This window comes from Dromiciops gliroides, chromosome 6 (assembly GCF_019393635.1).
Source record: "Dromiciops gliroides isolate mDroGli1 chromosome 6, mDroGli1.pri, whole genome shotgun sequence".
NCBI classification, from domain to species: domain Eukaryota; kingdom Metazoa; phylum Chordata; class Mammalia; order Microbiotheria; family Microbiotheriidae; genus Dromiciops; species Dromiciops gliroides.
In genome coordinates, this window is record NC_057866.1 from 276,564,752 (window position 1) to 276,581,783 (window position 17,032).

The 17,032-nt window shown below is 55.9% G+C and overlaps 1 protein-coding gene across 2 annotated transcripts; it reads right to left on the reverse strand.

The window, feature by feature from the left end:
• Positions 1-279: 279 nt before the first annotated feature.
• DCTN6 (dynactin subunit 6) lies at positions 280-17,018 on the reverse strand. 2 transcript variants are annotated; one of them, XM_043971527.1, is made up of 7 exons: positions 16,858-17,018; positions 14,230-14,294; positions 7,930-8,035; positions 5,746-5,834; positions 4,661-4,708; positions 1,078-1,220; positions 280-692 (listed from the first exon to the last, which is right to left on the reverse strand). In XM_043971527.1, exons 1-7 carry the CDS (start codon positions 16,878-16,880, stop codon positions 594-596), a joined length of 573 nt encoding a protein of 190 aa, XP_043827462.1. In that variant the 5' UTR covers positions 16,881-17,018; the 3' UTR covers positions 280-593. The 2 variants fall into 2 exon arrangements, with proteins under 2 accessions (XP_043827462.1, XP_043827461.1); XM_043971526.1 differs by lacking the exon at positions 16,858-17,018 and adding an exon at positions 15,846-15,989.
• Between the last annotated feature and the right edge of the window lie 14 nt (positions 17,019-17,032).

The window sequence follows — 17,032 nt, forward strand, 5'->3', positions numbered from 1 at the left end:
CCTCAGCACCCCCGTGGGGCCCCCGGGGCCCAGCCTTCCTCATCTCTGCAACAGCGTGTGGCACAGACCCCTCCCCTGACCGGGCCCTAACCTCCAGGGTTATCACTGGGGATGCAGTGACTGGTGGGAGCAGTGGTCAGCACGACTCCTCCTTGATGGGGAGGAGGCCTTGCAGGGGGCTGTCATGGCCAATCCCTGAGCAGTCAGCTGAGGCTGGCACCCTGGGCAGCATCTGGGAACAGCAGGAATGGGCAGAGCCAAGCACGTGAACAATCCTCCGTTGGTGTAACTGTCTTTATTTAGGAGCTTGTTACAAGAAGGGAGCACGGGACCATGGGAGGAGGAGCAGAGACGCGGGCACAGAAGGGATCTCAAGGCCCCTCCCAGAGGCAGCAGGTGCCCGCTCCTGTCTGACACCAGTGACGCCGGAGGCCTGGGTCCTTCCAGGCCTCTGCGACTCGACTTCTAAGGACACACGCACGAGTTACCTACGACAAGACAGCTGCTGTCACGGCCATGCCGACGTGCATGAGGAAACGCCAGGGAGGGAGAGTCGGTCTGAAGAGCAGCAGGCTCAGGAGGCCGCCCCTGGCTCAGCTCTTGGCGGGGGCCGCGACCCCCTTGGTGGTCTTCTTCAGGTGGTGGTAGTTGGGCAAAATCTTCATCAGGAAATCCAGCTGGAGGGTCTGAGGCTGGAGGACGAGAGGAGCAGCCCATGAGCCTGCAGCACTGGGGCCTGAGCCTGAGCATCAGCTGTGGGCACACCGCAGACCCTCCCCCAGACCCACCCTTGGCAAAAGGAGCCCCGGTGGCCTGAAGCCCCTCCCGGGGAGCCACCACAGCCAAACATGGCTATGAGGCCTCTGGAGGAGGGTGGGAAACGAGGCACCACGGCCCCGGGTGGGCTCTGGGCTCCCAAATGCAGCCCTTCCGGGCCCCCGGGGGCAGGAATGCTGGGAACAACAAAGCCCACGCTTCCGTCTCCCTCTCTCGCCCAGCGCACTGACTTCAGAAGTGAAGGGGGATGCCCAGAGGCACCAGGAAGCGAGTGTGCGCCCCTGGGTCCCCTGGACGCACCTGCGGTCTCTCCGTCTGGACCCGGCGAAGGCAGTCGGCCCCGTAGATGACGGTGTTCTCGGGGATCACTTCAAAGGTGTTCAGGTTGCAGCAGGCCCCGATGATGCAGCCGCTCGTCAGGATCACGTTTCTGCCGACGTGGGCTGCGGGCAAGGACGTGGCTGTCAGCAGGCAGGAGGAGGCTGGGGGAGACTCTCTGAGAGAGGGGCAAGAGCCAGGGCAACCCTGGAGGTGGCATTGGCCCCACAAAGAAGAGACCACAGCCGGCCCTCCTTCATGCCTGATCTCAGAGGAAAGAGAGGCAGGGACCCCCGGGCCATGCGGTGGCACCTGCTGGGCCCTGCAGCTCCCATGGCCTTCGGCCTCCGGCCTCCCTTTGCCACCAGCTCCCTGCAGAGCCCATGACCTCGAGCAGGAGCCCTGGTGAGAGCCCTTGCCTCCGCCTGCAAGGACCGAGGCTGAGGCTGAGTACTAGTTCAGGCCCTCGGGTGACCGGGCATATGCTGTCCCTTTCCCGGACTTCAGTTTTCTCATGTATTAAACAAGGGGGTGGCCCGGATAACCCCCAAGGACCCTCCCATCACCTGGCCCGGGATTCCACCTGGGCTGACTCGGGCAGGGGTCCCAGGGCGGGCACACAAAGGGCAGGGGCCGGATGATGATTTCAGCAACAAGGCTGGAAAATGGGCATAAAATAGAAGAATTCTATGACTAAACATGGTGCTGGCCATATTTGATCATGGACCACGCTGGTCACTGCTGCCTTTGTGCTCCTGCAATGCCCGCTCCCCCTTTCCCCCACAGAAGTCCTCAGGCACCAGTGAGGTTGCCCTGCCCACAGCACTTCCTGTCCGCAGACCCATGCGATGCTCATCCCTTCGGACCACAGCGCCAGGACCAACGAGCTCTTGATGACCCAACCCAATGGCCTTTCCCTGACCCCTGCAGCTGAGACGCTGCTGCTGACCAGCCTCTCCTCTCTGCGTCCGGGCACCCTTGCTCCCGGCTCTCCTCTGCTCTCTCTGGCCACTCCTTCTCTGTCTCCTGCTGAATCTCCTTCCGGATCACGCCTCGAACTCTAGCCATCCCTTGGGGTTCTGTCCTGGGCCCTCTTCTCGGGGGTCTCATCAGCTCCCATCATTTAACTGCCATCTCTAAGCTGAAGATTCTCCTATCTCACCGGCCTGCCCCAAACTCTGCTGGCCTCTAGTCTCACACCCCCAAATGCCCACGGAACATCCTGAACCGCATGTCCAGTAGACATCTTACACTGGGCACATTCAAAAGAGAACTCGTTATCTCACTACCCAGGAGTCATTCTGGACTCCTCACCTCCCCCCCCCCCAATATCCAATACGGTGCCAAGGCCTGTCGATATCATCGCTGCAGCATCTCTGCTCTGACATTGTCCTAGCCTGGGCCAGGCCCTCATCACCTCCCACCTGGACTACTGCAAAGCTTGGGGAGGGGAGGCAGGGGTCTGTCTGCCTCCAGTCCATCCTCCATCATGTCACCCCCTACTCAGTAAATTCCAGTGGCTCCCTATGGCCTCCAGAATCCAGTACAAAGTGTCCTGTGGCCTTCGAAGCCCTTCATCCCCCGCCCCTCCTGACTGTCCAGCCTCCTTCCACTTCACTCCCCAGTGCGTCCTCTTCCATTGAGTGATGCCGCTGTCACCTCCTGGCTGCTCCAACAAGCCCCCCCGCCTCCCCCGTCTCTGGGCTCAGGCGTCCTCTGGCCGTTCCCCGGGCCTGGAAGCCTCTCCCCGACCTCCCACAGGAGGCCTCCCCACCCCCTCTGCATCCCTGGCCCTCCCTCTGTCCTTCCTTGTCAGGACACAGTTGTGGGCTTCGGTCTCCCAGGGACTTTGCCTCTCTGCATTTCCGGCTCTTAGCACAGTGCCTGGCGCACAGTAGGTGCTTGATAAAGGTTTACTGACCAGTTAGTGCTTCACATCAGGAAGAATGCTCCTTGCAGGGCTGGTGGCCATATTTGGTGCCAGGCCTGGGGGCAGCAGAGCTGGCTCAGCTCAGCCTGGCAGCAGGAGGGCATCTCCTGGTCTGGAGATGGATCCTGGCACCTGGGGTGCTCTCCCTGTCACTGCCATGGCTGTGGGCCACTGTGGGCCACGAGGCAGCCCCTGGCTCTCCCCAGTATACCTGAGCAGATGGCCACCCCAGCGCCTGGCAAGGTGCCCATGAGGCAGGCTGGCTGGCGCCTGCAGAATATGTGGGGGGCAGGGGTGCCAAAGTTGTCCTGGGCTGGGCCCCAAAGCTCCCGGACGTCCAGAAGGCCTGCTTCCAGCCATCCCCTTCCCCAGCCTGACCTGCTGGGGTCTCTCAGCAGCACAGGAAGGAGGGTTGGGGGTTGAGCCCTCCACCAACGCCCCTGCAGCTGCTGCAGAGCTGTCTGGGCACCGGGGGGTGGGGTGGGGGGAGGACGAGTCTACATCGGAGGCATGATGGAGGCCAGGCCGCCCTCCCTCACATCAGGAAGAGGACAGTCAGGAACGCTGCCTGGAAGCCCAAATGCTCCGGGGGGTGGGGGTGGGGGGCCGCACTTGCACTGGAGAGGCAGTGAGAAGATGGGGGTTGGGGCATGGACACCTGGGGGACCTGAGTCAGTCCCATAAGCACCTACTGAACAGCTGCCACATGTGGGACACTGAGCGCTGGGGAAACCAGGCTGAAACAGACAAGAGCCAAGCCAGGGGCGCCCCCGAGCCGAGCCCCGAAGAAGCTGGGGCCCGAGTGGGAGGGGGCTCCCGGCCTCGACTCCATCGCTCACCGGCTGCGCGCCAACAGGCCGGCCCTTCCTCAGGCCCCGGCAGCTGCCCCTCCACATCCTCTCTCTGGCTCGCCAGTCTCCGTGCTTAGCCCTTCCTCCGCACCGCGTCCCTCACTGCGACTGCCCCCCAAGACTCTCTCGCGGGTGCGTCTCATCTCTCTCTGCCCGCTCTCCTGACAACCTCGTCGGCTCCCGTGCGTCTGCCTCTCTGATCTCTCCGCCAGCCTCGGCCTCTCCCCTGGGTACTGGCCTCGTGTGGCTCGCGCCTGAAGGACGTCTCTCAGATCACGTCCCAGAGACTCTGTGACCTCCACACAAACCCTTACCTTCCCCTCTTTCGGTCACTGGTCCCCCAGGCCTCCCCCGCCCTCCCCCAGCCTGTCGCCCGCTCTCACCCAAACCTTCCCCAGAACCTCTGATCCGTCTACCCACCCCGCGCTCCCCCTAGCTCAGGCCCTCATCGCCGCACGCCCAGACGCCAGCGGCAGCCCCGGATGCTCAGCCCTCTCCCTCCCCAGAGATGCCTTTCCTCTCACTCCCCGCTCTGACCATCGTGAAAGCCCCTCCCAACGCCCCCCACCCCCCCAACGCCGTCTCCTGGTGCGCCCTGCTTCCGACGGCTCTGTACGGTTCGCAGTGATGGGCTTTACGTCTCTACGCTCTGCATCTGCGTCTACCCTCACAGGCCCTCTGCAGAGGAAGCCCCTGGGATCACGGGTGGCTGCCTCCTCTGTCCTCCGACCCCCGAGCTCCACACACAGCTGGCGCTGAATGAACGCTGGTAGCTGACGCTCACCTTTGGATTCGATGACGTTGTTGTCTCCCATCTTCATGGCTTCAGAGTCTGGAGACGAGAGTTAAGTACAAGACGATGTCAAGAACGGAAAGAACTGAAGGAAAGGCAGCGCGGGCCGAGGAGGGGGACGCGGGACGTGGGCCCAGGACCATGTGCGCTTGCGGACAGGGAGGTTGCCTTCTGAAAAGGAGCTCGAGGAAAGCTGGGGGGGGGGGGGCAGGGCGCTCACAGAATGTGGCTCTGCCTCGGGCCCCAAAGGCCCAGTAGAGAGGCCTCAGAGGAGGAGAATCACACACACATGCTCCTCCAACAGGAGCCCAGAAAGGAGGCACGATTCCCCCCATCCGGAGGTCACGCCCCCTCGATTCTGACGATGCTGAGCATTTCTACAAGACCTCAAGGTTTGCCGAGTCGCTGCCGAGCCTCACAACCACCCTGAGAGGCATATTATCATCCCCACTTCACAGATGGGGAAACCGAGGCAGGCAGAGGGGACGTGACTTGCCCAGTATCACCCAGCTGGGAAGTGTCTGCAGCCGGACTTGAACTCGGGTCTTCCCAACTCCCAAGTCACTAGTGTCCCGTCCACTGGGCCACAAGCTGTAAACTTCATAAGGGAAACTGAGAGGAGGGAGAGCAAGGCCCGGTGAGCACTGAGCCCCTGTGACGCCCGCCGCCAGCTGCAGGTTCCCCTTCCCAAGGTCCCCCTCTACCTCCAGCCTGGCACATCTCCCATTGAAGCCATGAGCTGACATGGCTGGTGCAGGAGCAGGAGGGCAGCGCTGGCTGGGTCTGCATCCTGCAATCAGGCCGGGAGCTCAGGCTCAGAGCGGGAGTGTGGGGCTGCCACCCACCCATGCCCATCCCAGGCGCTCACCGTGAGCCCAGCCTGCCAGACACAGGCTCTGAGACCCCGGCAGCCCCCTCCCCTGGGCCACCAGGACTTAGAGGAGAATGTCAGGCCTGGCTGATGACTAGGAAGGAGCCCCAGACCCATGTGCTGTGTAAACATTACTGTGGCAGGCGTGAGCGTCAGAGGAGAGAGGTGGCCACCCTCAGGGCGGCGTCCTCACCACAAAGGATACAGCAGCCAACTTCAAACACGTTGTTGGTGCCGATGATCATGGGCTTGGGCTCCACATCCTCCGAATCAGGAATGATGTTTTCAGGGTAACTGCGGGAAGGACAAACACGTTTTCAAAAAGCTTTAACTGAACACACTTTCCCCCCAATTCACTGAATCCCAAATGTTTCCCCACAGTAAACTCCAATCACACAAATGGTCGATTCTGGATCCAGGTGTTTCCAATTTTCAAATGAAGAGGCAGGAAGGAAGCTGTTGTTGAGACTCCAGGTAAGTGAGGATGGAACGAGTCTTCAGAAAACACCCCGGGGAGGATGCATGGGACAGGACAGGTAGGAAGTGAAGGGAGAGGAGGGTGATCAGACTGAGCCTAGCCTTTGGCCCAGCAATCCCACTCCTGGCTCTGTGTCCCAAAGAGATCCAAGAAAAGGAGAAAGGGCCCATCTGTACAAAAATGTTGACAGCAGCTCTCTCTGTGGTAGCCCAGAGCTGGAAATGGAGGGGACACCCATCGAGCTGTGGTGTACAATTGTGACGGAAAACGGTTATGGTGTAAGAAATGACGAGGGGGTAATTTTAGAAAAACCCCGGGCGGACCTGCACAAACGGATGCAAAGCGAAGTGAACAGAACCAGGAGAACACTGTACACACTAACAGGAACACAGTGTGGTGATCAGTTGTGAATGACGTAGGCATTCTCAGCAATACAATGATCCAAGACCCTGTCAAAGGACTCAGGATGGAAAATGCTCTTCACCTCCAGAGAGAACTAGTGAACTCTGAGTGCAGACTGGAGCTGGTTGTTTTTCATTTTCTTTATTTTTAGCAATCTGGCTAACATGGTGTTCTGCATGACTCCACAGGTAGGGAAGATATCCTATTTCTTGTCTTCTCAACAGGCTGGAGAGGTGGGAGGGAGGGAGGGAAGGAGGGAGAGAAGTCAGAACTCAAAATTTAAAAAAGGATGTTGGGAAAAAGTAAAGAAATAATAGCTCTCTGGGTAAACAAGATGGAAACAATGAGCTCAGTACAAAGAGTGCTGATTGGTAGATGAGAAGTCTGTGGTCCTAAGACAAAGAGCCTGTTTTCTGAAGGCAGGCTAGCTGTGTGTCACTGATTAACGGGCTACTGTTAACTGGACTGCATGAAAGCTGTCCAAGATATAAACACGCTGCTTCCTACCCTGAGAAATGCCAGGGAAAACCAAATGACAAGTGGCACCCTGAGCATCCCGGCTGGACATCTCTCCAGGCTCGGGGGCACACGTGCCATGTGCCACCGCTATCAAGGAGAAGGCCAGCCCATGGCCAAGGGCTCCATCAATGGCAGAGCCAGGAGTAATTGCAGGCCACCCAGCTCCAAGCCCAGTGGCCCCCGCCCTGCCTGGACTCAACATTAAGCACACAAAATCTGGTTGTGAATAAATCACACATCTGTGCACAAGCAGACACCAACAAACACGGGAGGCCACCTGGTAGAGCAGAGCAGACAGGAGGACGTTGGGGCTCCATCCCTCTTCTGACACTAGGTGGAGTGGATGCCCCAGAGGTGACCTCTCTGAGCCTGGATCTTGACCAGGGATGCCAGGACGGCTTGGTGGCATCACAGAGAGATGGCTATCTGCCTCAGGGAGGGCGCTGCCCCATTCTGACAAGATCACAGAGCTTTCGCATATATCCTAGTGAAGAGGGCCTCCCTCTGTCCAAACATGAATGATTTTTCATAGGGATCCCCAAGCCATTGAAACACAGTTTTAAGAGCTGGCAAGGGTATAAATGAACTTAGAATTAAACTTCCCCACTAGGAGCCTGGGAGAGACAGGGTGGAGCAGTGGGGGAAGCTCTAAGCATGGCTCTCTATCCCACCATCATGAGGCAAGCATTGAGAGACAGCAAGATGTAGAGGATCGGGCCCTGAAGTCCTGGGTTCAAGGATGGAGGAATAAAGTCAGTCTCTGTGCTTCGGGCCCAAGGCCAAGTTTTGAGGACCAGTTCCTTTGTTCTTTAAATGCCAGCATTTGTGTTGACAAATCCAAAGCGGCAGAGACCCACCCAACGTGGACAATCTCTGCCCAGAATCACCTTTGAACGCATCCCACCCCTCCTCGGATTCTCCTCAAAGTTCCCCCTCTACCTGGGCAAAGGTGCCCTCAGCCTGACCCCCGTCCCCCTCACCTGTACTCACCCATTGAGGATCAGGGCCTGCTCCTCAATGAGGTTGCCCTCCCCAATCACTATGGGGCCAGCTTCTGCAATGATCCGGGCCTTGGGGTGAATCACTGTCCGAGGGCCTGGGGAAGAAGGAGGACAGGAGGTTATTACCAGCTGAGGTTCTGGGGCTTCAGACAGGAACACGTAGGCTTTGGGGAGAGACAAGGTGCAGGCCCTTCAGACAAATGGAAATGTATTTTTCAGGATACAGCCTCTGATGAAGGAGGGAATAAGACAAGAAAGGCCAATGTGCTCAAGTATCAGTGAGCATGACCAGGCTTCCCTGATGGGGGCGCACGCTGGCCGTGGTGCTGACAGGACCACCAGCATCCCTGTGAAGGGGGAAAAGCATGTTTAGCAACAATGCCCTTTTATTAATAATAGCCCTGCAGGGCAGAGCTGGGGCACTGATACAAAAGATAAATCAGGGAGAGACCATTCTCAGGGGAAGGCAAGGGACCTGGGTTCAAATCCCCATTCCCAAATCTCTACAGTTTACTCTGTGTGACCTTGGACGAGTCCCTTACCCTTCTGGCCCTCAGTTTACTCCTCTGTAAAATGGGGGACCTGGAGTAGATGGGCTCCGAGGTCCCCGCGGCTCTAGATCAGTGTCCCATCACCCCCACAAAATGCCCAAGCTCTCTCCACCATGGCACCACAGCTGCCTAGGCATCAGCCAAGAGCAGCCCTTCTGTGAACAGGACTCGGGAAGTGTTTGCATCTTCTGGGGTCCTCGGGCCTTAACCAAGTGATTTGTCCTCCATCCTCTCCCGGCTGCTCTCCCAGGCCCCCCCCCACATGCACTGGGAGCATCCTGGTCCCTGTGGCTCCTCCCTCTGAGGGACCTGCACGGAAGGTGGGCCCCACAGCGGGCCAGCAAGGTCTTTTTCCCTGCAGGCTTTGTTCCCAACCTTCCCTTCCAGGCCCTCTCCCTGGGCACCTCCATCTCCCTACTCTACCCCCAGCTGCCCCTTTTCATCTTCCTTTTCTTCGTTGTCTTCCTCCTATAGAACAGAGGCTCTGGAGGGCAGGGATTATCCTTCTTTGTGCTGATAATTGTATTCCCAGCCTTTAACACGTCTGGTTCATAGTGAGCACTTAATAAATGCTTGTTGACTGAATTGTTGAATAAGAGAATAATATGATATCATAAGAAACAACAAAAGGGATGATTTTCAGGGAAACCTGGGAAAATCTGCATGAACTGATGCCAAGTGAAGTGAGTGGAACCAGGAGAATATTGTACAACTACTCTGAGAGACTCGGCACTCTGATCTTAGGTGAGGGGCCCCCGGGGCAGAATGGGACAGACATTTTTGGATGTGGGTCATGTGGAAATTCGTTTTGCTTGACTATGCATATTTGCCACAGAGACTTTCTTTTTCTTTTTATTGGGGTCGGGGAGGAGAGGGAAGCCAGGGATAGGGTAGGCACCTTTCTTCAAAAATAAAAGACAGAAAAAGAAAAGAAGGTCATGATTGAAGCTCTCTCTAAAGGCACAGGAGGAAATGGAAGGAAGGCCGGAAAGAATCACAGAGAAGTAGCTCTGGAAGGCACACACTGCATTTATTGTTATATTCCCAAAGGCCCGGTGGACACAATGGAGCTGAACAGTTTCCTGTATAATTCTCCTGTTCTCCTATGCTAATGAAAATGCTTACATTATCTGTTAGCTTCAGAATAAAAAAACAATAAAATCCCCCAAACCCAAACAACAAAAGAGTTGAATCAGGTCGGTCCCTATTCTAGTAAATAAGCCCAGAGGCCTTGTTCCTCCCTTCCTCAAGGGGCAGGAAATGCCTCCTTCAGAATCAGGAAATCAGACCCAGGGGCACCTCTGGGGATCCCACTGGAGCTGAGAGGTGCATTGTGCCAAGGAGGAAAGGAAATGAGAGACCAGATCCAAGGAAGATTGGCCAGCTCAGACAGCCCTGCTGGGATGGGGCAGAGAAAAGAGAGGCAGCCCCAGACCCTGGAGTTGCTGTAGCACTCTGAAGCTAAATCTGTTTGAAAGGAGACACAAACACACACACTCACGTGCATAGACACACACACACACACACACACACACACACACACACACACACACACACTCCCACACACACACAGACCCCCTAAGAAGGGCTGGGGACTCCGGGCCCCCAGCTAAGATGCCAAAAGAATGGAAGAAAAAGGTTGAATGAGCAAGGGAGGCCCGATCCCGCTGGGCCTTGAGATCCCCCCTCCACACACAGTGAGATGAAAGGAGCATCCCTGGGAGGGATGTCAGGGTGGGTCACCATGGCGACCAGAGGGCTGAACACAAAGGACCCCTGTCAAACAGAGGGCTTCCTCCACATCCGGCAGAAGCGCCGGCCCTCACCCCTGCCACACAGTGGCTCTCATCACCGCCATTTCCCTGGGGATGTACCCGCCAGTGGGCTCCTGGGTGGGGGATGGCCGGGCCTTCTTTGTCCAGGGCCGCTGGGCGCTGTGGGGGAGGGGTACCAGAAGACAGGCACAGCTACCAGGCCAAGCCCGCCTGTCCCGGGTCTGCACCCTGCTTCTCGGCTCCCGGGGTAGAATGGGAGGGTGGGCAGGCTCTATCTTTCTTTCTGTCCGTATTTATCAGCCCCTGGCCTGCCTGGCCGCTTCCCCTCCCTGAGCATTCTCCATGACTGGATCCGCACCCAGCACCCTCCAATTCTGCCCGCTATTAGAGAGGGTCAGGTTTGTGCTCCTCCTTGGGCCCAGGGAGGTTGGCCATCGATCCTTGCCGGCACTGGACAACCACTGACCCCAGAGATTCTTAACCTTTCTTCAATCCTGGACGCCATGGCGCATCTCGTGAGGCCTTATCAGAATCCTGTTTTTAAATGCATGAAATAAATTACAGAGAATTACAGGGGAACCAACTCTACTGAGGTGGTCATGGAAGTTATTTATAAAAGGCTCCCAGACCGTGGCTAAGAGGGCCTGGCCTATGCTGATTCTAGGCCAGGTCCAGATCCCAAGGGTGTGTGTGGGGGGGCAGAAGCCAGCTTCAAGAACCAGGGTAACATCCTGGTGAAGTCTGCCAGGGGGAGTCGGCCCCACCCGTGCATGGACATGCAGGAGAGTGGATCTGTTTTCTTCCCAAATATGCTGAAGTAAGCTGGCACCTTTTGCTGAGATAGCAGGCCTTGGCATTGCTGACAAGCAACTTCCCACTGCCTATATTAGGTAAAGAGCCGGTCTCCTTCTGCCTGGCCACAGTGGCATGGTATATGTTGGAAATTACTGGCCAAGAGCTCAAAGGCTTCCGATCCACTGCTGCAATAAAGACTTCCCTGGGCATCTGGGCACACGGGGCAGCAAGGACGGCCCAAGAGAAGTGCTCTGTGTGGGCTGTGAATGCCTCGGGTCACAGTGTCAGGATGACCTGCAGCATTAAGGAGGGCTGGGGGAGGGAAGGGCCCCAAGTTAGGCCGCCTCTGCCCACATCAGGAGCCACAGCAGGAGATAGGACCAGCCCAGACACCGGGCAACCCATGCCGGAGACAGCAGGGAACAGGGCCGGCCCAGAGCCTGGAAAGCCCAGCACCCGGGCACCTCCTGCCCGAGCCCCAGCAGAGGAAGTGTCTGGGCAGTCCCTGGGGCATCGAGGCCTCCAGCATAGGCAGGCCTGTTAGCGCATGGCAACAAGATCAAAAGCCAGCTCCGAGTGGGGCCGGGCACAGAAGAGGCAAACAAGGGTGGAAGCAAGCTTGAGCCCAAACCCAGGAATTCTGCCCCAGGCAGAAGCTGGTCTGAGCTGTTCATTGAGAACCCAGCAGGGCCGGTCTGCTCACCATCCAAGAGAAAGAAGGGGGCAGCGTGAGGGCTGGCACAAAGCCCCAATACAGAAACCAAGCCCACAGACAGGACTAAAGAGAAGAAACCACCATGGCCTGAGAGAGGCCCCAGGACAATACGACGTCCTGGCCACGTTGATGCAAGAGAACATGGGGGAGATGGAGCCAGAGACACAGGACCGTAACGCTGACTGAAGGACGGACCACTGGGTGCAAAGGGCAGATGGGGATCAGCTGTGCCCCAGGGCCAGAGGGGGCTGAACAGAAAGCAGGGAGTCCCACTCACTGACCACAGCCAAGGAAATACCTTGGGCTGTGTGGAACACAAGAGCCTGCATCTCTTTGCTCTGTTGTTTACCAGAATTTTGTGCTGCAAAGTTCACAAACAAAGGAAAATGAAATGATCATTTCAAAAAGACCATTTCACAGGGTGGAGTGGGGGAGGCTCTGGACACTTGGGGTATCACGGTGCCACTCAGTGGCTGTTTGACCCCAGACAAATGCATTCTGGGCCTGCGTTTCTTCACTAGGCAAATCCTCGGGCAGGCCCACAAGACCCTCCCCATGCCCAGCAGCTCCGCCATCCAGTAAGCTTCAGGAAACAATGCAAAATGCCTACTGCCCTTCCCCCCCCCCAAGGATTGGGATCTACCCAGCTGGGGCCTTCTGCCCGTCCTCTGCTGCAAACATCTGGCTGGCCCATGCCAGGTGCTAGGTTGCTGAGGAATGTTGTAAACAAATCTTTCTTCCTTTTAAACAAACGCATCACGGGCAATGGAAAGATCCCTGAGTTGTCTAGATACCAGTAAAACACCCAGAGTGCTCAGTGACTGGGCAGCACCCCAGCAGGGATCTGTGCCCAAGTCACGGGGCACAGGCAGTGCATCCTGACAGCGGCGCCTCCTCTGGGCCCCGACGCCCCTTCCCAGTCCACTTTGCCCTCTGCCTCCTCTTAAAACTGTTCATCCAAGCAGAGAGTGAGGAAGAGCACTGTTTCTCGTTGAAGGATGCCAGTTCTGTAGCAACAGGTCAGAAACATACACCCCACGCTAATGAATGGAAACAGCTGGCCTTCCCTTAGAGGGCAAGGGAAAAGCATTTATTCAGCACCTACTATATACCAGACACTTTACACACATCTCATATGAGTCTCATAAGCCTGGGAGGCAGGAGCTATATCACCCTCAGGTACGGATGAGGAAAACTGAGGCCGAGGGTGAGGACCGCCCACCCCTCCCAGCACTGTACACATCACTGCCTAAGTGCTAAGTGGTGTGACGGCTCCAGCTGCCTGGTCCTGCTGCAAGGAGGCTCCTCAAGGGGGTCCCCCCCCACCCCCTGGGCACCGAGCCGGAGGAACAACCAAATGAATCCTCAGGTCCGGAAATGTTCGGGACTCTTCTCTTTCTCCCCCCCCATAAAGGACATCGATCCCATCACACAGGCCTGTCTTAGAAACTGTCTTCCAAACAGTGGCTATTTCTGAAGCTCTTAAATTCCACTCTCTCTGCTGTAGGCTGCTTTCCAGATATGGAGAGCAGGGAGATGGATAAATTGTTTACAAGCTGCTCTGGAGCAGGGTATTTTAGTGCCTTGCTAAAGTGCTCTTTGTTGTATCTGGTCAGGCCCACAAGCGCCACAGGCCTGGCTGGTGGAAAGTGAGTGATAAGTGAAGAATCCAGACAGCCACTTGATTAAACTAAGGCCAAAGGGCTTCAAATGAAGATAAGGTACTGGCCTCTGGGACAAAGGGAAGAAGCACCAAGTTTTGGGCCTTTGTAGATTGAACTCCTTTTCAGTGAAACCAGGCAGAAAAATGCCTCTTTCCTGTGCCAGAGTCCCTGGTAAGGACAACTTTAAGAGTCAGGCCTGCTCCCCGTCTTTGGTGGTCACGGTACACTGGGGTGGAGGGGCTGTGGCGGCAGTCAGGCAGGGGGAGCCTAGGCTGGCACCAGACTCCATGACACAACCCTCCCTGGCGGCACTTCCATGGCTCTGAAACTGACTATATCATCAGCAACAGGAAATTCCTGGAGGCATCGGACCATCTGCCCATGAGCACAGCAAAGGTTAAGACCAAACAAGGAAATGGCATAAGAATACTGAAGGCCATGAGGACAGCTGACTGATGCCCTGAGACCGGAAAAGGGCCCATGAGGAGACACACCAGGTGAGGGCTCTTCCCTGGGCCGTTCATCTCGCCTCCCCCCTCCCCAAGAAAAGGGAGCCGGACCTCAGTCTGACACCGGTCAGTCTGGAGTCAGCAGACCCGGGCCCTGATCCTGGCGCTGCCACATATGACCTTGGGCACTTCTTCTCCTAGGCCCCAGTCTCCTTCTAATCCCTAAAATGGATGGGTTGGGTCTCCTGAAGCCCCGAGTCAGCCCCTGGAATTGCCAATGCTAGAGAAGAGGGCCATAACAAACGTGCCACAGCGTCCCCTCCCCATGCCAGCCTCTTACCAATGGTGACATCTCCCCTGATCTCACTCTCCACACACACGACTGCTCCTGGGGCGATCTTCACACTATAAGAGAGGGCACATTTATGACCAAACAAGAGATAGAGTATATTATAAAATGCAAAATGGATGATTTTGATTACATTAAATTAAAACATTTTTGTACAAACAGAAGCAATGCATCCAAAATTAGAAGGGAGGAAGAAAGCTGGGAAACAATTTTTATGGCCAGTACTTCTGATAAAGGCCTCATTTCTAAAATATATAGGGAACTAAATGAAATTTATAAGAATCCAAGTCATTCCCCAATTGAGAAATGGTCAAAGGATATGAACAGGCAGTTTTCTGATGAAGAAACCAAAGCTATCTATTCCCATATGAAAAAATGCTCTAAATCACTATTGATTAGAAAGATGCAAATTAAAACAACTCTGAGGTACCACCTGACACCTATCAGATTGGCTAAAATTACAAAAAAGGAAAATAATAAATGTTGGAGAAGCTGTGGAGAAATTGGAACACTAATGCATTGTTGGTGGAGCTGTGAACTGATCCAACCATTCTGGAGAGCAATTTGGAATTATGCCCAAAGGGCGATAAAGCTGTCCATACCCTTTGACCCAGCAATACCACTTTTGGGTATTTTTCCCAAAGAAATCATGGAAAGGGAAAAATATTTATAGCTGCTCTTTACATGGTGGCAAGGAAGTGGAAGATGAGGGGATGCCCATCCATTGGGGAATGGCTGGACAAGTTGTGGTATGAATGTAATGGAATACTATTGTGCTGTAAGAAATGATGAGCAGGAGGAGTTCAGAGAAACCTGGAGGGTCTTGCGTGAGCTGATGATGAGTGAGATGAGCAGAACCAGAAGAACACTGTACACAGTATCATCAACATTGAGTGTTGATCTACTGTGATGGACTATATTCTTCTCACCAACGCAATGGTACAGAAGAGTTCCAGGGAACTCATGATAGAAGAGGATCTCCAAATCCAGGAAAAACAAAAGAACTGTGGAGTATAGATGCTGAATGAACCATACTATTTCTTTTGTTTTTGGTGCTGATGTTTTTCTATTTTGAGGTTTGTGGTCATTGCTCTGATTTTTCTCTTATAACATGACTAATGCAGAAATATGTTTAATGTTATTATGTGTGTATATAACCTATGTCAGATTACCTGCTGTCTAGGGGAGGGGAGGGAGGGAGAAAAATCTGAAATTGGAAAGCTTGTATAAACAAAAGTTGAGAACTATCTTTACATGTAATGAGAAAAAAAATAAAATACTTTATTAATTAAAAAAATAAAGCAAGGGAAGGAGAAAAAAAAAGAGGGCACAAGTGATGGAGCTGACTGGGGGCTTTGAGGTCTGGGGTTTCTGGTATGACAACCACATGGGGCGCCCTTGGGTGGCAGGCCAGCCCCACAGCGCTGGTGGCACAGGCTGGAGGGCTGCCAGGCACCTCTGGGCCACAGTGACCTCTGTTAGGGTTCCAGGAGAGGGTGGAGCTGGAAGCAGGGGACACCTTCCCAGGCCTGTCAGCTGAATCAATGCTTCAGGCACAAAGCACCAGGGAGGTCTTATCTAAGAAATGGCAAGTTCACATTCCTTACCCTAAGGCAGGGTAGCAGCACAGTGCACAGAGCCTGGAGTCAAGAAGACTCATCTCCCTGAGTTCAAATCCACCTTCAGACGCTTACTGGCAAGTCACTTAGCCTTGTCTGCCTCAGTTTCCCCGCCCGTCAAAATAGAAGGAGATGGCAAACCACGTCAAGGAAACCCCGAATGGGGTCACAGAGAGTGGGACTGGACTGAAACAACTGAACATCAGCCTAGCTCGTAGCCCGCGGGCATCCCCCGGAGCTAACGGGGGGGATGCTTTTACCCCTCTGCAGCAGGCTCTAGTTGGCCTCGCTGGCCGGGGCTATGGAATGCGGGAGTAAGCAGGCACCCCACGTCGGGGCGTCACCCACCTCTGGAGCCCACATTTAGGGAGCGCCCCCCACGCAAGCTCCCCCTCCATCTCCAAGCACGCTTGCGAGCGTGAGCCCCATTTCAGAGACGCAGGGGTGACGGGACCCAGCTAGCGACGTCCGAGGTCTTCCGGCAGACACCTCGATAAGGGCGGGCCCGCTTTGTCTGTTTCAAGCCTTTGTCTCCCCTGGATACTGAGCACAGCTCTTGAAAGGGTAACACAACGATATTTGGGGGCTCCCTTTCTCAAGGTGCCCTGGTCCCTGGGGTCCTTCCTCCCCCGTCTCCTGTGGCTCCCCAGGGCCCCACGCCCCTCCTCTCCATCCTCCCGGGGTACCCTTCCCCCCCCATCAGGACCGGGCCGTCACTCAGTCCAAGGGGGAGGAGCCACCAGGACCACGTGACGCACCGCTCCCTCCCGGGCCCCGCCCAGCCCTTGGATTCCGCACGCACACTCAGGCCGGCCTCCCTGGGCAGGTGCATGCGCACAGACGAGGGCCCGCCCTGCGCCAGCTCCCGGCCTTCCCAGCCTGCGGCAGGGGGAGGGTTAGCAGGGGTCTCAGGCCGATCTTCCGCCTGGCTCTGCCACAGCCAGTGGGGCACTAGGGAGAAGGCGGAATGAGGAGGGAGGGCAACGCTGAGAGGACTCACCTCTTCGAGATCTTCTCAGTCATTTTCCCTCACTCCCGGGGCAGATACAGCAGTTGCATCCAGTGTGGGTGGGGTCAGCTCCACGCTCGATTAGTCAGCCTCGGGTGGGGAGGAGGGCGCGTGCGCGGTGGATGCAGTGGGCTCCTAGCTCTATTGTTTAGACTGACAGGCAGCG